Genomic DNA, 22,801 nt, shown 5'->3' with positions numbered 1-22,801 from the left:
ACTATCCGGTGAATGTCCCTGACCCATCAGAGGACCTCTTTCCAACAACTCTGAGATAGGAGACATTACCACCATATCTGCCAGCATGTTGATATCAACACACAACTCCTCAAGCAAAAGGGACTCACATTAGTATACATCTTTGACAGTCAAGAAGGGGTCATCCGCCATTTAAAGAAAAGCCTGTCATTATGAATCTTATACCGGACCGCTATGGTCGAGCACCAGACAGCTGGGGGGATATCATTTGCCATATATCTACATCGCCTCCAAGCTGGAAGTCATTGCACCATTGCTTCTGGGTAGTAGGTGTCCCTTTATGAACCCCTAATACTAGTGTGGTGTATAGATCAGAAATGAGGCCCTTTGTGTCAGTGTGGGTGTTTAGGCTCCGCTCAAATTGTGACAGCGGTCGTCTGAGAACTTCTGCACAACAGGGGTCTGTCCGGATTCCTTTTAATTGAAGGTACATCAACAGCGTGATTGTGCTTCCCCAAGGGTGACTTACAGCTCAGCCTTTTGGAGAAAGCGGCCTTTCTTCCACTTTTGACCTGCCCTTGTCGAGCCTGCTTCATAATATGACTGAAACCATAAGGGATGTAGTATCTTGTCTCTCAATGGTGGGGCACAAATACAACTGAGTGTCGATGGCCCAGTAGTTACTCCTTCCATTTCCTACGCCCTCCTCCAAAGGTGCCACAAAACCGATAGGACTGGGTGCTCTTGTACTCTGTGAGATGCACCTGCTGGGAACCCAGAGCCATTCTCCCAGAGTGACATAGGCGAAAAGAAGGTTCTAGAATGCAATCCATTGATTTTCCTATTTTTTCCCCTGGATGATTGACCAGATCCTGTAGTTGGGAACCCCTATAACATTCAAAGAGATCTTGGAATCCAGCCCACCCCCTGCGTCTTTTGGCAGCATCAGTGTATCACAGGCTATTCACTGCATCTTCCTCGCCCAAAGAAAGTTTAGAAGCATTTTCTTACCTTCTGTGTGAAATGTCAGCGGTAGTACTATAGAAAGGGCTTGGAACATGAACAAAAAAAGCGGCAATACATTCATTTGTATCGCCATGAGACGTGCTCTCCAAGACAACATCATTTGGGACCAGGCTAAAAGGTCCTGCTTTATCGACTTCTATATAGGCGGGAAGTTGGTGTCATGCAGACCCATTCGAGATGTGCGGTGATATAGACCCCCAGACACTTTATGCTGTCCCATATTATTATTATTTTAATCTGAACCACCTATTGAAAGAAATAATTCTTAATGTGGCCCCGTTGTTTTGCTAGCTAAAAAGATGGTACCCAGTCATTTTACCGAAAATTAATCAGAGTGGTAAGTTTTATCGAAAGCCAAAATACAGAAAAAATACAGATAATTTGAATTAAATGTATGTATGGTAGTGGGTAAGAGGTTAAAATAGGTGGGGATGGGGTTGGGTGGTTTTAAAAGGATAGAAAAACGGGGGGACTCCCCAAATAAAAAAAAAAAACAATTCTGTATTTTTTCGGTATTTTGACCACTCTGAAATGTAGCACTCTGATAATCACATATAACCAAAGAGATCTGCCACAGTGAGCCCTGGGGAAAATCCTTCTATCATTCAGAGTGTATTGTTATGAGGGAGGAGTTTGTAGACTAACCAAACTGGCCAGCAGGAGGGGCAGTAGCCAGAGCAATACATTGCTGCCATGAGTGTTTAACGTTGGCCTTGCATAATCAAAGCCACTTGACAAGAGGCCACTTTACTTTCAAGAAACTAGAGGAAAAAAGCAGAATGCCATTTTTGAGGTCTGAACCCTACTCTCAATGGTGTTCCCCTTGCCTTCCAAATCCCTGTAACGTAATTAAGATGCAAAATTGTATTTAACACAGCTATTTAGTATATTATTATTTCATGTTAATTGTCAGCCATTTTTATTCAGTTTTAGATCCTACGAGTTTACATTTTTGAAAAAAGGGAGAGCGCTGGAGAAGAGGTTCGCACCCAGTTCGCAATGTTCATGTTATGAAGCCAGCATACAGAAGCTTAGACACAGGACGGTATGTGACTTTTTTCTGTGTTACATAAAGGTGTTGGCATTGTGTGCAGGACTCTAGATAATGTGATACGTTAGGTGTCCAGAAAATGATGTCATCACTTGCAGTCTGTTTTACTTGTTTTGGATCGTGAATCTAGGTTTGCATTTCCTTGCGAGAACTGCCTTCAAAAGCCCATGTATCGGCTTTGCAAATAGTAAATGCTTTCCTATGAATTTTCGACTTCACATCAAGATGTTGCTAGTGGGTGTACCTTCATAGGTAGGCAATAAGGAAGGTGGCAACCTGCAGCTTGGTAAATGGTGGCACCTGTTCATGGAGAAGTGTGAAGCATATTCTGACAAACCGGCAGGTCTGGTGTCCCAGAACTGGTTTAATTTGGTCAACTGTTTTGTTATGCATTTCAAAGTACCTTTACCAAAAGGCTTATATGATTAAGCAGAATAAGCTGGTGGCAGACAGCTGCAAACTTATAATGGTTCAAAAGGAATTATTACTCACCTGCTTTTAAAGTGTTGAGAGTCGACATGGGGGCATGGAGCACTGCATGCAGCATTTTCTTATGCAACACTTTAGAAACCGTTATGAGGCAGTGCACTAGGGGGAGCCCTCGGAAGATGCCCAGTGCAAGCAGTGTGTCTGCCACACCCACATAGATGTAAAACACGTAGTAGGAGCTGGTGCTGGTGATGAACACTGCCAAGGTCTCAGGCACACTGGCGGTTGTGTTTCCATTGGTTGCAGAACTGTTTTGGCCTGCATTCCTGTGGAGGAAGGGAAAGCATATAATAATGAGAATGTTATTAGTTTTACGTGCCACTGCTTCTGTTGATGTTATTACTGATTTATTGATGAAAGGGAGACCTATACAGTTAATTTCTGGTTGCATGTAAATATTTATTGCACAGTGCCACTGTAAATTCTTAAATGCAATCCTGGCTATGGTGCAAATCCGGAAGTGCAATCCCTGTGTTGCGTTGTCCTATTCTAGAATGCTGGGTAGTTCAGTTACGTTGCAAAACATTTATATTGCACAACAACACTCCCATAGTGGTCTCAGAGTTACAAAGCCTGTCTGTAAGTTGTAGTAGTGTGTCCCTATCAGGGGACTCCAGATCGTAGTCTGCAGAGGAAGAGGAAAAGGGATATGGGTGTTGTAAGGAACTCATCGTGGCAATAGTCAAGACAGACACAAGTGATCACAGTTCAAGGGTGTTTATTAAACTGGAAATGCAGGGTGGAAAAATGCCTAATCTAAACCTAAATCTAAGATGGGAGCTAGCTTTGACCATCAAATAATAACAAGGCAGTCCTAGTGGCGTTGTGTCAAATAAAAGGGCCTATACTAAGTAAAACCTGTTGCCAATCCTTTCGCTAAATACAAAAAGAAGTGCGGGATAGGGTTTCAAGAAAGAAAATAAGTGTCCAAATAATAAGTCAGCATATGAATGCCAGGGGTCTCCCTTCCCCACGTTTTCAGCAAGGGACAAGGTGGGACCTTGGACCACAGCAAACGCTTGACCTTTCTCAGCACGAGCCGGCAGTTCCATTCCATCTAGCACAGCACACACTCAAGCTTTCTCAGCACGAGCCGACAGCTCAGTTCCAGCTATCAGGTTCTTGGATGGTAAAGCCTTTTTTCATTAAAAAAAGTCTCTTGCCATTGAGGGCCTTATGTATTCCACAACAAACAGACAAAAAGTTATTTTCCAAAGTTTACATTGGGTGATGGCTTCACCCCTGGGTCCCCATCTTCTGGGCGCCGACACCTCACGTATCGTATTCAACCAATCAATTGAACAGTTCTTTTTTCAATAGACTTTAGGTGATGAAATGAAATGAAATGATGAAATGAAATGAAATGATATTTTATTTATATCGCGCTCGTACACAAGTGTTTCAGAGCGCGACCAGGCAAAAAGGGAGGGGAACAAGGGAGAAAAAACAGAAAAACAGGGATCTTACTAGGCCCAGTGACATTTAAGAAAGCGCAAGTGCATGGGAAAGGAAAATGGGGGAAAAGTGCATGGAAAGGGGGGAGTGGAAAGTGTGAGGCAGAGGAGAGAAAACAAATACATATTAAATATAATAAATAAGGGCTTTCCAACCCTGGATCTCTCTGTCTTGGGCTCAGACCCTTTTCGAACGTCAGCCTCCCTTCTTCAGGTTCACTATGGCTTTCCTTGCATTCACAAGTCTTAATGTCTTTTCAAACCATTTACTGTGGACATCCCTCTATCGGTTTCACTCTTGCCAACACACTGTTCATTCGTTAATTTCACCAAGCAGGATTAATTTCCCTTTGCTTTACATTGATCTGTTGGTCAAAGACTGTACAGGGGTTTTTACAAGAGCCCAGTATGACCACTTTGACCCCTCTCCTCTCCTTTTCCAAGGCTTTCTGGTTCTGGTAGTTTCAATGATCAGGTAATCGCCCAGAGTTTCCTGCGTGAACACACACGTGGTGTCAGACTCCTCTGTTGCTGATTTTCCCCTTTACATCAATCATTCTTTAAGCTTTTCACAGTTCAATTAGCCGCTTGCTACTTTTAGTTCAGCACAGTTCAGTTTCTTATCGGTTCCCTTCTCGACTCACCCACTGTGATGAACCGCTTGCCTTTCTTCTCCAAGTCAAGGTTAGTACCTCAGAGACCCACGTCTCTCCCTGGCTTGGTTATCAGTGGAGGAGGATCTTATGTACCGTAGACATCTGCTGCAACACACGCTGGTGATTGTTTGCGGTCTTTTGATTTCTTCTGTGGAGGATTCACATGCCTTGGTCGGAAAGGGCAAGGTCGCTTCTCTCCTTGTCACCCCCTCGATATGTGCCGTCTTTCGAATGGATTGTGTCCTCCCACGTATCCTCATCTTTGATATTCAATATCCAGCTTCAGCTGCTTAGGAAATTTTCTTTACGGCAGAGGGCGCTGTGCGTTCATGCATTCGACTCGATGTCCCTCAAGGGCCTCCGTCTTGAGGATGATATCATTGAAGGCATATATAGCACACACAGCGTCCGTTGGCTTCAGTTCTGTTTTTCCACGAATGTTGCCGCTTCAGGAAATACGGCGTGCTTCTTTACTATCATACGCGAGTATGTCTCTTCGTCGACTACCCCGGAGACCGGGTTCAAGAAGTGTTGACATTGTGAATCGAAAATGTCATTGACTGATCCACACCGTACATGTCTATGATGTCTCGGAGTGGAGCATCAGAACTCTGCCTACTCAAAGTGCCAGTTGATGACCAGAAAGGCCCTGAAGGAGCGAAAGGGGAAATTGGTGGTAGGTCGAAATCCCAAATCATCTACCGTGACCAAAAAACCTTAGACCGACGAGTCGAGAGGCGACTCTACTCGGAGGAAGAAAGTAGAATGGTTCAGATCGAGACGTGGCTCCCACCACTCCTCATCATCATCGAAGAAGTCCAAAAAGAAGCACCATAGGTTGCCTTCTTCGATTCCATCGGTCGACACCTCCCCTGAGAGGGTATTTTGCCCGAAAAAAAATCCACTCTGGCCGAATGACAAGCTTTTAGAGCAGAAATGTTAAAAAAATGTGAAAAGCAGAAAGACACGGCAAGCCATACTTCTTCCCCGCCTTCCAAAGAAACCGGTTGGGAAAGGGCTCAACCTAATTCCTGCGCACTCTCGAACCCGGGATGAAGGCCTGATCCTCAACGAGAGCCGTCGCCGCCTCGATGCAATGACGCATCATCGAAGAATCTGTCGAGCCGAAAACACACGCAGAGGTTGTGGTCGTCAACACCATCGAAGTCATTGACGCGGGCTGCGCCTTCGACACCACCCAAGCCCTCAACATCGGCATCACCTTCAGCGCCGACGGCATCAACGCCAGCTGTGCCATCAATGCCAGCTGCGCCACCGACATCGACATGGAGCGCCTCATCAAAATCTATGGCGTCATCGAAGAAAGTTTCGATGTCTCCTCCATCGTCGAATCCACTATTCATCAAGCCCTTGATGACTGAAAAAACATATGTGTCTTTACCAAGGAAGGACTATTTTAAGTCCCTTACCTCCATGTATGAGGAGAATGAACACTCAAACATTGATGCACCCTTTGGCCTCCAATTTGGCACGCCAAATGTGCCTGAAAGTTTCATTTCTGAGGAATCAAGGTTGAAAGACCTTTATCATAATCTGCAGACAGCCAGTGGGGTGGACATCTCACTTGAGCTAGACATCCTGGATAAGGGTCCTCAGACAGATGCTATATTACCTTTCCACATTGCTTTCCAAAAAAGGGTGGCAGCCAGAAACCAATCCGCGGTGAATACAAATCTGACGAAGAAATACCACCCTTCCAGTAGTGACCCTGACTATCTGTCTAAACACAACTTCTAAACAAGCAGCTTACTCTACCATCCCTCTAGATAGGGATGACAAAAGAGTAGATGGATGGGCAAGAAAGGTATTTTCTGCAGGGAGTATGGTGCACAAATCAGCCAACTGTACATGTGCCCTTTCAAAATATACATTCACTCTATGGGACTGCATTTCCATGGCGGCAGAGCACATTCCTGAGGGGGATGAAAGAGACGGGTTTTTGGCCATATATAAAGAAGGCAAAGAAGCCATGTGTGAGTCTCATAAGTCAGATCTGGATTCTGCTGACAGCAGCAGCAGAGACATGGAGCCATGGCTACTAGCCCCGTTAAACGCAGATTTGCGTGGTTAAGGAAGTTGGGGTTTGCATCAGATGTGCAATCCAGAATCCTCAACATGCCCTTTGATTGGTCTCACCTTTTTGGCAACAAGGCTGACAAAAGCCTTGAGAAGTTGCAGACCTCTAAGTGTCAGGAATCGTAGGGAACAGAGCTATACTGCTACAGTTAATACGCTAACACCTACACTCTTTTCACTTCCCCATTCACCGTTTCGCATACTCGCTATTCTTACACTAGTACTCTCTCTTACTCCTACATGCACACTAAAACCCAAGTATCACTCTCTCATGCAAACCAATACTTCACCTTGCACGCTCCTTCAGCAATTCTCTAAGATCCTCTGCTCTGTCCTTCCTGCCCTTGGTCTGGTCACTTGGTCCTCCTAGTCTACCTTAGATGTCACCCAAAAAACCCACACCTCCCTCCCTGCTTCCTGTCCTCCCTTTTATCCTCTACCTTCCCATCCATTTTCTCTCTGTCAACTAATGACTGTTCACCTATCTGGGAAAGTATTACAGGCAAGTATACATTCAAAAGGGCTTTTATGCCCCGCCTCTTTTTTCGTACATGGCTGCGCCGTTTTCCTCAATGGCAGCTCGCAGCGTTCAATGCCCCAGTTCATGTGAGGGCTTTCTAGAAGGTTTGAGATTCTTACTTGGTGAGAGTGCTGATCTTCTGCCCACTCACAGCTGAGCAATATTTCTGAGTGTGGGGATCGAGTTGGCACGCTCTACACTCTGACTCACGCTGTTGTTGTGCTGATGTGGGTCATGTATATGCTTGGTTTGCTGCTGTGCGGACTGCTCTATATTTCATCGGCTAACCTCTCTATGTGGGCTTGGGTGCTTGCTGGCTGGTCTACCATTAAGGCTACTAATATTGGAAGTCCTATGGGAAAAAGAAAGAAACCGGCCAGAATGGTCTGTGCAGGCATGGGGTGATTGAAAGTGGTACTTTTCTCAAGCATGCAGGCACAGGGCGAAGGGACAGGGACTGAAGCCTTCCCAACTCCCACACCTTGCCCCTGTGGTAGGACTGGCTCTGGTGTAAAACTTGGTAGGCCCCAAGTCCATCCTGAGAGGGTCCGCAGCCCCTTCTGCCATAGATAGATCCCTGGCCCTGTCACAGAGGTAAAATAAAGTTGCTCTCAGGCTATGATGTTTTATCATGATGTGCCATATCCCTTGTCTGTTTACTCCACAAGGTGCCGGAGTCCAGATGTTATCTGTTGAATAGCTCGTAGTTGTTTGCTGTTATCTTTCATTTCTTTCAGGTTGGTTGGTTGAAGAGGCAGGTCTTGAGCCATTTCCTGTTAGGTAGTTAACTTTCATGTGGAAAGGCTTAGATCCGGTGTTCAGGGTTTTGTGGCCAGAAAGAAGATCTTCTTTGTTGTCTTATTGAAGTCACACTAGCTGCTCCCTTGGGCAGCTGCTGGAACTGCTCTATGCTCTCCATTCAGCCAGGTCTTTCTGCTTTCTCATGGTAGTATCCTGGGGAAGTTGGAAGTGCTGGGTGGCAGAGTTGTGGGCACGGCCTTTGTTGAAATGGTCATGGCATTCTGTAAGAACTGGGTTGGAAACTTCTCCTAGTGTTGAAGGTAGGCCTTTCCTCCTGGCCAGTATAAAACACCCAAGCTCTGCTATTTGCTCCTCCTTCCCGCTGACCAGTATGAAGAACCAGCAGCTTCCCCACAAATAGTTCCAGTTTTGACCCCCCCCCCCCTTCTTGATAGATCATCCTCATTAGGGAGTGGCATAGAAATTGCGGCTGTGAGCCATGGCACTTAATTTTCTGGCTGGAATAACATGTTGGTTAGGGAAACATTGAGGGCACAACATTGAGGTGTGAAGTGCGGGCTGGGGAGGAAGGAAAGAAAAGTGAGGGGAAAGTAGGGGTACTGGGGTCTCCCCATAAAAGAAAGGGCAACAGTCCTTGCAAAATATATAAAGTGAAAGTGCCCGTCTACTTCCATTGGCTTCTTTTCTAGATTCTTTGACACCACGCATGTGACAACTTGGGAGTGCTTTTCTTGTCTGATATAATTTAAAGCCTAATGACACGCTAGGAAGCTTTTTTAGAATTACTGTCGGCTGACCGTGAAAGTAGCGCTTTCATGTGCACGTGATACCACTCTATTTCCGCACACTTTACAATAAATACCAGAGCTTTCATTTGCAAAATACCATTGTTGGGCATTTTATCATTTTCCATCATGAAACACAGGTTACAGAAAGAAAGCAGCCCACATGATTGAAAAGGTTGCCGTACTTACATCTGAATTAGCCAGAGTCCAACCAAAGAGGCAGCCACCTGTATAAGAAGCAGACAGTGTTAAACATTTAGAGTTTGGTGAATTGGAAACAATTGCTTAGAACACTTTGCCTTTCAGCCATTGACATGAAGTGGAATGTAGCTATAGTTACGCACAGAAGAAATCGAGCAAATGGCTGGCAGTCATGGTGAAACATGTGGATGACACTCTCACCCCTCTTTTTAGGAAAGAAAACACAGAGATGGAGATGTGCCAGTTATTGGGGACATGTGGGAAACATTTTGCGAGTGTCTCGGTGTGTGTATATTTTGATGTATGATATGCATTTTTAATGTATATATTGTTAGTGGGCTCTTGTGTGAAGGATGGACACACAGACGGCACTATTCTGACTCACTTGTTTTTAAACATAACTTATAACTAATGAATTACATATTACACACGTGATACCTAAGAGCGTTGCTTTCTAGTGGAAATACAAGACAGATGCAGAACTGTTTTGGAAATAAAACAAATAGCTTACCTCAATTAAAAAAATGACCACACATAAGACAAGAATGAAAATGAGGTTCCGGTGGGTAGATGCATATCTGATGTAGGTGCTCCACGTAGTGGTAGCTGTGGCCGGGTCTCTGTCCTCCATGAAGCATTCCTGCAGGGAGACCACAGGAAACGGTTACATACCATATCCATTTTCTGTTTATTTTACTGCTTTTCATGTGATTGGCCATTCCCATTTAGTGAGTTTGATATTTTGTAGACCAATATATCGTCTTCAGAAAAGTATATGCACTGATAACGGCAAGAATGTATTTCCTTTGATACATGTTTTGTGCAGATATGTATTTTTTTATATTTGTATCTCTATAGCATGAACACCATTATGCAAACTTGGATGCTAACTTGCTTATGCAATGGTGGGTTTGGAGAGATGCTATAGGGGCTCACCAATAAACGGCATAATCGATACCAATAAGAATTGAGTCGGGAATGTGGTGTTCCCACCAGGCAATTCAACACAAAGCAGAGACCAGACGAAAAAGATGAACAGTGAACATGTAAATCACTGCAATGTTGGCATTAACATTTCCGATAGAATATGAAATGAAGATAAACTGAAGTTATTACATTAGGACTTTCCTTGGTTCCCCGAGGCAAATTGTGATCTAGTTAACCCTAAAATGCATATATTTAGATTCTACAGACACTTGAACTGCTTCAAATGTATGATGGAAATACAGATGAAATGTGGACAACACATAGTTCACTAGGAGTAGGGGTATTATGGAGGTGGAGACTTGCATTGCGTTGACACAATATGAACAGGGCTGCAAGATGTGGAGATTACAGATGCTCATTTTGATACGTTAGGGATACAAAAACGTGGTACCGATCGCAGTTCATTCTGTATTTCCAATTTTTCAAGTAATTGTTTTCAATGATCAGGACCAACTTAATTTGTATAGTAGAAGTTCACATAAGCTAAGTAAAATGCAACATGAAGCATTACTTTTCTTCAGAAATGACTAATGATTGTATTTTAGCCCACCCCTAAAATGTGCACTCTCCACTAGCCATTGGCAAGTGATAATTGGCTCTTGGGGAGTAAGAAATGGTGTGTGTGTGTGTGTGGAGAACTGACAGGTGCATGTCTTCTTATGTTTGGCTAGTAGCATGCAACTTAACATTTTTACCCCTGAACCAGCTTTTCAATAAAGGTGGTACTGTGCTCATTTAGGGGAAAGATCCATATATTAAAGATGCATACATGCAACTAAGAGACACTTCCTTCTATGAAAAGAATATTGGTAGATGTCACATTAATTTTGGAAGTTAATTTAGCTGATAAATTAGAAAAAATCGGTCTCTCATGGTGAGTAAGCGAGGAGTTTGATTATTTTCTTGTGAAATTCTAGATAAAGTCTGTATTAAATCTGTTGCCAAAAATACACTAATCTGTTAACGATCATTCAGGTTATCTTTTGATTTGTTCAAATGGATCACTACCCAACCAATATCCAGTTATTAATATTTTTTATTAACGTACATACAGTCAATAAAAATGACTTTCTGCATATTGTGAGAAACCTGGGGATATTCTCCCATGTAGACCCTGATTGCCCTCTATTCAGGCGGCCAGGGGAGGGCCATCACTTTAGAACGAGCGAGGGAGGATCACCTGTGTAGAGGAGTCTGGGGTTGTCTTAGCGGGAACACCCCAGGCAAGATGCAGTATTCTGATGGGACAATAGAGGAGGAAGAGAAAGTCCTGGATGCCTTCATGGGATATGTTAATTCCTGCCACTCTTATCCAGGTGTCATGGAATTTGATTCTAATCCTATCATTGATGACCCAAGAGGAGTCACGTGCCCAAGAGGGGGAAGGAAGAAGACCCAGATAAAAACAAGGTCAGAGTTCTAAGTTTGAGATCCATGCATCCTCAACCTATCCAGGACGCAGGGAATACCATCAAGACCCCTGTTTGTATAATCAACCAGCAGACATAAGGATGGGCACCCATCCCCTTAAGTAAAGACACAATTATGGATTTTTGATACAATCAATATTGACTCCCTAATAAAATAACAGGAACTCAATCCAATCTCCAATCCCGTTACACCCCAAAACTTTTTCCCTCAACTTTCAAAGGGTATTTTCAAACCCATTACATCTCCTTCTCCCCATTTCCAGCCAATATTGGGACGAGAGTAAAATAGGAGTAGTGAAGAATTCCCCTAGGAACAACATGGGGAATGTTAGGGAAACCGGCTATAGAAAGAACTCAAACTGTCCCACTGATAGTCAGGCAGAGTCAGACATTTACTAATTATCACTCACACCTGACTCCACGTGACTATTTTCACAACTATAAAAGGAGTGTTCTTTTTCTAAAGTATGAGCGAGCTGGGGATGCTGTCCAGACCAGAGAAGCCAAGGAGCAGAGAGTGGCAGGAGCTGAAGGCTGGAGGAGAACGGTGTGCCGATATGCTGGCCCAGTGTCTGTGAGGGGCTGCAGCATGGCGAGGGAGCCGTGCTTGCAAGGAGCTGGAGTGAGGTTGCCTGCATCCTGTTGGCGGTGTTCAGTGGAGTGCTCGTTACCTTGGGACCTGTGCCGGCCCAAGAGTGTCCGAGGGGCAGGTGGTGAGACCCTGACCTCAACCCTGTGTATCCTGAAGGGACCGCTGGCAACACAACGCAGCCCGGTGAGTTCCGTGAAAGTCAATGAGAGAGAAACTTGGGAGCATGCATGTGACTGCAGCGGAGCAAAGTGGCACAGAACGAAAAGCAAGTGATAGATTGTAAAGAGGCATGAAACAGAAAGCAAGTGAAAAGAGTGTAAAGCATCACGAAGCAGAAAGCGAGTAAGAAAATAGGAGAAAGAGCAGAAAGTGAAAGAGATCCGTTAAGAGAGCGGGAGGAAAGGAAAAGTGAATTCCAACGGTGCGAGTGAAATGGAAAGGTGCAAATGAGCACCGGAAGGACAAGACAAGCATGCAAGAGGCACAGCAAGGAAAAGGAAGGTACCAGGGGCACGAAAAGGTGAAAGAAAAGAAATCAAGAGACGGTGCAAGTGTGCACAGTAAAGTAAGAGATCATAAAGGAAGGAAGGTGTCAGGGGCACGAGAAGGTGAAAAAAAGCAAGAGACAGTGCAAGTGTGCACAGTCTAAAGTAAAGTAAGAAATAAAAAATGAAGGAAGGTGCCAGAGGCACGAGGAGATGAAAAGAAGGCAAGAGGCAGTGCAAGTGTGCACAGTAAAGTAAGAGATCATAAAAGAAGGAAGGTGTCAGGAGCACGAGAAGGTGAAAAAAAGCAAGAGACAGTGCAAGTGTGCACAGTCTAAAGTAAAGTAAGAAATAAAAAATGAAGGAAGGTGCCAGAGGCACGAGGAGATGAAAAGAAGGCAAGAGACAGTGCAAGTGTGCACAGTAAAGTAAGAGATCATAAAGGGGTGCAGGAAGCACCTGAAGATAAAGGGATAAGGAAATTCAAGTGCAAGGAATCAAGAGAGGGGTTTCAGAGTGGTCATGCCTAGGAGGGTCAAAGAACCTGGCAGTTTCAGAACTTTCTGATTGTATCCCATAAGTGAATTGTGTGTGAAAGAACTGTACATAACAGGAAAGGTGCATTCTGACAAATTGAACTGGTGTTTGGAACTGGAAAGGGGTTTGAGCTTGGGGAAGGGAACCCTGAGAGGTCTGACAAAGTTGAATACATATTGGTTTTTGATACTAAAGGAGTTAAAGTTTGTGAAAGGGAACCCTGAGAAGCTTGAAGATGACCTGTGTATATTTCCTTTGGTTGTGTTTTAAACTTGGAAGAGTTAAAGCTTGGAAAAGGGAATCCCAGGGTAAAAAAGACATTGAACATTTTTGAGATTACTGAAGAACTGTGGAGAAGGTCTTATGAACAGCCTTTTTTTGGATTGAACTCATTTTTGTGAAACTGACCAACCTACACCTGGTGAGAAGACCACCTGAAACCAACCCTGGTTTGCTATTTTCTGTTAAACCTCTCTATTTTTTTAAGACACTTCTTGACACATTTTGTCAGAGAGTGAGGGCAAGGATAGGTTTAGACAGACGCATTTTTACTTTGGACTTTCAGACCTCGACAGCCCTTAGACACATCAGTTAAGGGAACCATCCCTTTACAAGAAGAGACCTGGTTGTCTTTCTTCTCAGACACATTTAATATATCTTCTTGTTCAAACTCTCAACCTGACGCTTTGGGTATCCCCCTTGATGATGGACCTTGACCTTGGGATATTGAGTACATTGCTTAGGCTATAAATAGACTTAAACCTTCCTGGTCACCAGGTCCTGACGGTCTTCCTCCATTTGTGCTGAAAAAGGACATGTTTGTCTGGGCTCTCTTTCTCAAAACCCACTTTGATACCATATATTCCTCACATATAGTTCAGACCTAATCTATAAGAAAGGTGATCCGAATAATCCGGCCAACTATTGCCTTGATCGATTCATCTTCTTGGGTATTGTCTATTTTGTTGCTTAGAGATCTGAACACATTCTTAGCCAAAGCAAATATCCTATCCCCCTTTTGTTCCCAGATGGGCAACCTCTTAACGCCATCATAGTTAAACTTCTCCTGCTTAGCACTAAGGCTTCCCACGGCAGCAATATATGTGTGTGGTTCGACAGCGACTTTGGGATAAATTGCTTAAGCCTGATGTGCCCTCTAAAATGGTATACTTAATTGCAGCATTGCATCAGAATTCGACTCTAAGAATTTGCTTAAATAAGGAAGAGGATTTTTCTCAATCCACTTAGGGCTACATCAGGGGTGCACTTTGGCAATCTGCTTTTCAATCTATATATGCGTGGCATCAAAGATCTATGGGGCATTCATGATCTGATACCTGTTAAACTGGGTCACCTAAAAATCCATTGGTTGGCCTTCGCTGGTTATTTTATTTGATAGGACACCGCAAGGCCTCCAGCGCAAACTTAACATCTTTTAAGAGTATACCCTATTGAAAAACTTAGTGGCAAACGGGGATAAATCATAGGTGGTCATATTTTCAAAAGCTAAAAAACCCAAGGTGATGCAGTGGTTTATGGGGCCTTAAATGGTTGAGTCCGTCCCTGTTATACGATATCTGGGATACAATGTATCCAACACTGCGTCAATTGCTATGTGGTCATCAACGTTAAAGGCTAAGATGTTTCCTCTGTTGTCCCTTATGAAGCGGATTATGAAAAAACTCTGTAGATTTTCAATTCTTCCAGCTTTGAAATACTACTTGGGGAAGATTGAGGCCGTTCTGCTCTATGGTATAGATATGGCCTCTCTAAATCTTAGTTCTTGTATGAATTCCATGCAAAGGTCCCTGTTGAAAAAGGTGCCTGGGCTTGCTCCTTCAGTCCCGAATGCGGTTATTCGCCATGAACTGAACTGAACTTAATTTCCCTCCAGCCTAGGCTACATTGGAGACAGCTACTTTCTTATTCCAAGTTTCTTAGTGCCCCACCCAACTCCCTGTTACCTGATTTGAATCAAATTATGTTCCAATGCTCTGTACCTTCTGTCTCCTTTTTCATGGATAGAATGTGGAGACGGTTGGATTTGAACCGGGACAGCCGATCCAGCCCTTTAAGACGAGGTAGCAATACTTTGAGATGAATGGGGATGCAGAAGATACTCAAACATCAATAATCAAAACTACTCAGGAAGTTGGCAAAGTTGCCTGTTTGAATGTCAATGACCTAAAACAGGGAGTACAACGGACATCAACGGATGTCTCTCAGCATGATCTCAACAAAGTTTATAAAAAAATCACTCTTTTAGCAAAAACTCGTCATTGCTGACATTAACCTAGGTATTTGCTAACGTCATCCTACATGGCACACTGCTAAAACCTAGTGCCACTTGTGATAGGCTTAGAGGGAACATTTAAGTATATGTCCATACTAGCCTAAGAAAGTGATAGGCTCTTTAACATCAGGTGGGACTACTAGCCCACCCCTCATACAGGTCACTATGAACGTCACTAAATACACAACGTCCCATTAGTTACACAGACTATAGGGCCCTTAATTACGTGCCCCCCTATAATTGGTTGGCACTCTTACATCCGTCAGTACTTTTCCACCCATGTTAGCAGCATGCAGGCTGGAATTCCAGGTGCTGCTGAGCTGGTCATAACCATAGCTTCTCACCAATTAGCATATCATCTATCATCACCTCAGTGGTCTGCACGTCAATTAAGGCTTTGAACTTGGTCTTGGAAATGTTCCTTGCTCTGGAGAATTCAGGGGAGTAGAGGCATGCTCTGCCTCCCTGCGTAGGTGTGGTTCGTCGTGTTTGTCCAGTTTCATCCCTCCACGTGACTGAAGACCCCAAATTTTAGCTCTTGTGCATTTAAAATACTATTATTTAATGAACCCCTTAATGACGTCTTCCTTGTTTTCGTTCATGTCTTCTTAACAGGAGTTTCATTCTTTCACACGATTGTAACTAATGTCTGCTCATCCCAGTCTGATACGACCTTGGCTTCTTTGGGGCTGATCCAGCCTCGCCCTTCTGAGATTCACTTCTGTAACACATTTGCTTTTCAACTGCGACACACTAGAAAAGGCCTTCCTTCTCTGGTCCAGCTCTGCTATAACATGTAGTGGAATCATCCATTCTTTACTGACTCCTATATATGTATACGTTGGCGCATGCCGCAATCTATTCACTGCATAGTTAGACTCAAGAAGTCTTCGTCTGCTTGCATTTCTTTGCATCTGTACACGTGTAAAATAACTTGATGTCTTCATCGTTTTTGTAACATAAGCCTCATTATCTCGAGCCTGAGATGTCACTTATCTTTGATACTTTCTTGATGCCTTATAGAATATCTACATTCTCTTGTCTCTGCATCTCTTCTATATACGTCAGTCTGGCTTCGTGTGATGCCACCAATCTGCTCTTTCAATAATTTGTCCTGTTTCTTCTGGAATTTCATTTAAATAGCCATCATACTGTCGTGTATGCAGGTATGGCTTTCTCAATGGGAACCTTGCTTCTAGGATTCTCCTTGGTATCAGTATTTTCACTGGTACTGCATGTGTTTCACACTCTGGTTCCCAATTTATAGGCAATATGGGAGAGATGCTTGAGGTGGGGATACTTGGCCCCTTCTTTACAGAATGTGTTGGTTCTACAGAGTCTGAACTAATGGGAAATCCGGACACTGTAAAACTCGAAATTGTTTAGAGATGACTGGAGGCTCATGCTCGAGTCCCTGTCGAACTATTCATTGTACAGGGACTATGCTGGGTTTCTGCGCCGCTTTGGACAATTGTCTGTTAACCTCAAATGTTTTCCTTGTCCTAAGGCCCGCAAATATTTTTAAACATTCAGGCTGAACCAGTTCCACACGAGGGAACGGACCAAGAATTGGTTGTTTATTCAACAGAAAGGACAAGAGGTCTGTTGTTTTTGTAAGGGAACCTCCACCAATGAAACACTGAGACACTGGATTCTGGATTGTCATTCCCTGAGTCCGATCAGAGCAACTTGTTCCCTAAGAAAATGAACAGTTTGAACACAGAAGGCTCTAGGGAATTGTTTTGGTCATATCTCATAGTGTTACGCTCACCTGGTCTCTGCAACCTTACACTCGTCTCAGCGCATAGCTGGCTGGCCCTCCACGCAACACCAGTCCATCTCTAAGTTCCCTTTTCTGGTTTACACATCCACCCATGGTTTGCCCCCCAACCGCTGAAGCAACTCCACATCCCACTATATACCTTACCATATCATGCACTCTCATGCAGACCTCAGCTTGCACTCCTCCAGAATAAAAAACATAGCCACTGTTAAGCACCCCATTTCTGCAGTAGGGGCTTCTGAGACATGCAGTGGCGTCACCCCTCTCTCCTGCGTGAGCTTGGCACACAGACTATCTGCACATTAAGCGGCCATGACCTTCCTGTCTGACCCTAACATGGTGAGCATGGAGCGAGACATTTCCAAAGTTTTAGAAAACACAGTGCACCTCGAAATGTGGGGGTGGGGGACTCACTTACATGAGTAACGTGTGAAACTAAAGACTGAAGGCCAATCACAGCTCAGGGAGGAATCAGACCAAGGAATCCCAAGCACCCGTTATTACAATTAACTAATCAGCACCTTGATAAAAAGGAGGCAGAAACATGCTCTCATGGAAGGTGTTATGACGGGTGTTTGGAAGGTGTTCCAGCAACAAAGGTGATGCAGACAGATGAGGGAGAAGAGATTTGAAAGTTCAGAACCTGATGGCCACGTCAAAGGAACCAGACTGTCACGTAGAACCAGAGAGACGAAGTGATAGAGGAGGACCTCAGTGGGTCAGATAGTGAGAGAAAAACGAATAGGAGAAGTAACAAAACAGAGCCTGTGTTGGCTAAGCCAAAGCACACCAGATAGTATTAGCAAGACACGTAGGAGAGGCAGCAAGGAAGAATATAAGTTGGCTAAGACACAAGAGACAGACCACGGAAAGCAAAAAAGTAGCACACAGAGCCTGAGTTGCCCAATCTAAAAGAGCTAGATAGTGAAAGCAAGACAAACGGGACACACAACAAGAAGAACCTGAGTTGGTCAGGGTAAAGGGGCCAAATAGTGTGAGCAACACAAGCGGGGGAAGCATCAAAGCAGGACCTGAATTGACCAATTCAAAATGACCAAATACTGAGAAAAAAGACAGCAGGAGGAAAAGCAACAAGGCCAAGCCTGGGGTAGCCGAGCCATGAGAATCAACAAATGACTGGCAGTTAGAAATGGAGTTGGCAATGTCAGTGGAATCCACGCTTGGGAAAATACAGGTTGATGGGATGGCCTATGCTGAGAGGCCATCTAACCCTGGGTCCAGAGACTGGTAAGGGCTGCCTCCTGAAATCTCTGATTCAGTGAGAGAAGCTAGCTAAGCAGCTCTAACCCAGATCCTGGGAGAGGGTGGCAATGGCACCAGCCAAAATAAAGAATTCTTGCTAAACCCAGGTAGTGGTGCAGCAGATCCTACCCGCAAGTACTCAGGTAGGGTGGAGAGTACCTGTCTACAAAAACCGAAAAGGATCCCCTTCTGCAGGAGAGAAAGGTACAGGTCTTGCCCTGGAAAAGCAGTGGGCAGACCTTGAGAGCAAAAGAGACGCCACACAGGTCTGTCTAAGTAGCCGTTTAAAGGCCATCTGAATGTCCAGGAAATGACGCAAGGTCAAGACACAAAGACTATAATAGGCACCCCAGTAAAGAGACACCGCGGAGACAGAAAGATTAGCTGTGTCACACTATCTTAGCTGCGGTCGTCACATGAGTTTGGACTTCGGCTAGGAAGTTTGACTTTGGACTCCGGCCACTAGTCCTTGGGTTTTCTGTCATTCCATTCTGTCTCCTTTAGAATGTTAGCTATTTTGTTGCTCAGCATATCCTCCCGGTCCTGCGAGCGTATATTTCACCCTGCCCCTACCATGAAACTCGTAAACGAAGATGCGCAGCATCTGTTATATTAAAAGGACAGCAGTCTTTCTACTATGTCAGATGGCTTGCCGTGCGCCGGGGAACGACGCGAGGAGATGCCGGCAGACAAGCAAAGTCTTCAGCACTGAGTGGGGGGTGAGGAGGTGTGGGGGCAGGAGGAGTGGAAATGGAGCCGGGAATATAGCAAGGCCAGGGGGAATGTGGCGACTTTGGCACTCTAGATGGCAGTTGGGAGGAGTGGCACAGGAACATTGACGGAATGCGGTCTTAAACATAAAGACATATCCTACCCTCCTATCCTGCTGACTGGCTGGCACCACTCCCCTAAAAGCTGATTAAAGTTATATTAATATACAATATGTTGATGCTGGCTTTACAAGAAGGCCAATGAGAAATAGTCCTGTCAGAAGTATGACTCTTGACAACTGAACACATATATGAAACTATGATGTCACTAATATGATTGATCGAGTTTGCTGCACGTGGCAATGCATTGCAATCATAGCACAATGATATACGTGGGATTCACATCAGGGCTACATTGACATGAAGAACATGTCCGTATAATGGAAGTCTCTTACTTTCTGCACAGAGAATTATCCCTAGAGCCACTTCTTTTAGGGTCCTCCAGCTCCACTAAGTGTTCTTGTAACTTTCAACAGATTATGAACGAGGAAGTGTCATTCTTGCCAACTACCGCAATGCTTGGCCGACTTGTTCCGTTGCTTTCTATCTTCCCCATGCCAAACTCCATATTATGCCTCCCTTAGCGCTGTCATGCCCTGGCCAAGGGACCTGCATGTTCTCGCCCACAGGCTGAAAAGGATAATCACCTAGGTCTCCCACCACATGTCCAGATGTCACTCCTGCTCAGATGCTTTCAGAGAAGGCTTGAATCTTTCCCCCTAAAGCTGACTCGGGTGCCATGCTTCCAAGGGGTAGGAGGTCATCTTACTGAAACAAATAGCCTAAAGTGCATTCTGTGAGAAACAAGCGATTTGCAGACTGTTTGAAAAACATTTGTGATTACAAAAGTGGTTAATTAAATAAAACAAATGCAAAAATAATTGACATTTAATATAATATGTATAAAAAAATTGAAAATTTTTAAACTGACAACAATAAATACATCACCAAAAAGATAAATGAAAAACGAGCTTGGCTTGTCATGAGTTTGATAGGCAATGGGAGGTGGTGGACTAGGGATATGAGGCAGAGTATGGTTACCCCACCGTCAAAAGATGTACCCCTTTAAACCGTTCCATTATGTGTGTCAAGTTAGAAGTGGACAGGCAGAAAACAAATGTGAACATTTGTTTTTCAGTTTCCCCATTTCATTGAAAACAATACAATTGCAAACAAATGCTTTAAACAGTTTGACTTTCTAACAAAATATGTCAAAATGACAACAGCACCTATTAGACACAATATGCTATAGTCTGTGGTGTGTGTACTACATACAAAACTGCCATTCTTATCTGGTGCCTGACTCAGTGGCATCATAGTCCGCATCACACCAACGCAGAGAGGACATTCCCAAGACCCCGAGATCAGCTGTATCCCCAAACTAAGTCACCCATCATCCTTCATGAAGCCTCCTGGCCCCCTGTAGGTCCAGATGCATACCAACTACATCCTGCCGGTTGTTATATCAGCGGTATGCCTCTCTCCCTTTTTCGAAGTCTGCTGCCTAATAGTTTCTCCCCGACCTCCACATAGTATCTGCCCGTAAGCCTGCATGTTGGAAGCATGCTGTTTACTACAAAGCAGCACTCTGGCTGCCGCTTCATTATGCTTACCTATTTTGGGGCCAGTTGATTCCCGCGAGCATTTTCGCTACCCTGCTTTCCTTCAGTAAACATGTCGCCACTGCGCTAAGGCAACTGAATCACTGTATATTCCCTCCTTTCAGAGAGACATCATTGCAGGTGCTTGAATATTCTTTGCCATGTTCTAGCATTAGTGCATTCGTGAAGCAGACATTTTACCTTATTAGCGGTCTTCAAACTGTGGGGCGTTCCCCCTACTACCCCCCACCCCCCAGGGTGCGCAGCCACATCCCGTGGGGGACTGAGGGGGGGAGGGGCGAGAGCCCAGCGTGAAATGTGTAAAAAAATAAAATAAGAAAAAAACAAATGTGTATATATATATATATATATATATATATATATATATATATATATATATATATATATATATGTACATTTTTATTTAGGATTGGAGGAAATGGGCAGGGGTGGCTTACGTGGTCGGACTGGACCATAAAACTGTCAGGCACCAATGACACAAAGGGGTGTTTTTTGTTAAAATGTAAGCAAATTGTGATATTTAAAGAATATTTTATTCAGCAACAATGGGCAAAACTACTAGCTGCACAGTGAAGTAACTCATCAAACTGGCCCACATTGGCCCGAAAAGTGGTCCATTTTGACTGGCCTACACTAATATTTTTGATACAGGCATTGCCCTATAGGCCAGTCTGAGCCTGGCGGCTCATCCATAATGGGCGAGGGGGCGTCCACCTAGTGTCCCCTCACCCATTATGGAGGAGCCAGCCCAGTGAAACACTGAGCACTCCCTCAGTCCCTCAGATGCTTTTTCCACTTGAGGGAGTGCTCCTAAGCAGGCTGAACTGTCAAAGGGAAACACTGTTTCCTATTTCCCTTTGACAGTTCAGTTCCCCAGCTGCACAAGCTCACTGAGCCATGCAAGGCTGGGGGGGGGGGGCGTTTTTCTTCGCCATGCTGGCATAGCTATTTGGAAATGCTGGCTGGGTAACTGCATGTCTGTATGTGCGAGGGGGGGCTCTTGCGCCTCCTCGCACATACGGACAGAGCAACCTGGAGCATTTCAGCACCCACGCGCAGATCCTTGCAAAAAGTACATTTATGTTCATTTATTTTTTATTTAAATATGTTTATGGAGGTTTATAGTCATAATGTCGACAAAAAAATGTCGACAGACAAAAATGTCGAAAAAATAATGTCGAAAATAATAATGTCGACATTCTATACTTTTAATGTAAAAAGTCATAATGTCGAAAAAAAAATGTCGACATTTTTTTTTCGACAATATGACTATAAACCCTTAACACTATCAACACCTCACCCAACACCCTCCTGCAACCCCCCCACACCCCACACCACCACCCTCCCACCCCTCATATGCAACACATTCTAATTATTTATATATTTATTTATTTATTTTTTCAATAAATAAATAACCAACAAAAAGTATCATTTACTATGGGGGGGTCCCCCCCCCAACCCCCCCTCACCCAACACCCCCCTGCCACCCCACCACACCCCCTAACCACCCTCTCACCCCTCATACTCAACACAATCTAATTATTTATTTATTTATTTATTTATTTTTTCAATAAATAAATAACCAAAAAGAGTCTAATTTACTATGGGGGGGGTCCCCCCCCAACCCCCCTCACCCAACACCCCCCTGACACCCCCCCACACCCCCCCCAACCACCCTCTCACCCTCATTCCCAACACATAGTAATTATATATTTATTTATTTATTTATTTATTATTCAATAAATAAATAAACAAATAAATAAAAAGAATATCATTTACTATGGGGATGTCCCCCCCAACCCCTCTCACCCAATACCCCCTGCCACCCCCCACCCCTCATACTCAACACATACAACACAACAATAAATATATATTTATTTATTTATACAACATTTCGAAAAAATGTCGACATTAATGTAAAATGTCGACATTTTTGTATGTCGACATTATTGATTTTCGACATTAATTTGTCGACATTTTGACTGTCGACATTATTGATGTCGACATTATGACTGCACA

The 22,801-nt window shown here is 44.0% G+C and overlaps 1 protein-coding gene across 1 annotated transcript in view; it reads right to left on the bottom strand.

Annotated features, from left to right (window-relative positions):
* CFTR (CF transmembrane conductance regulator) overlaps window positions 1–22,801 on the bottom strand; it is a 1,072,657-nt gene that overhangs the window by 244,975 nt on the left and 804,881 nt on the right. The window contains exons 15-17 of the mRNA XM_069627944.1: window positions 9,532–9,660; window positions 9,009–9,046; window positions 2,549–2,811 (exon numbers count right to left, since the gene is read on the bottom strand). Of these exons, the coding sequence (XP_069484045.1) occupies window positions 2,549–2,811; window positions 9,009–9,046; window positions 9,532–9,660 (430 nt within the window). The remainder of the gene's footprint in view (window positions 1–2,548; window positions 2,812–9,008; window positions 9,047–9,531; window positions 9,661–22,801) is intronic.

This window comes from Ambystoma mexicanum, chromosome 12 (assembly GCF_040938575.1).
Source record: "Ambystoma mexicanum isolate Mex_15411 chromosome 12, UKY_AmexF1_1, whole genome shotgun sequence".
NCBI classification, from domain to species: domain Eukaryota; kingdom Metazoa; phylum Chordata; class Amphibia; order Caudata; family Ambystomatidae; genus Ambystoma; species Ambystoma mexicanum.
The sequence above is the reverse complement of the archived record's forward strand: the minus strand, read 5'-3'. Positions and strand labels throughout refer to the sequence as shown.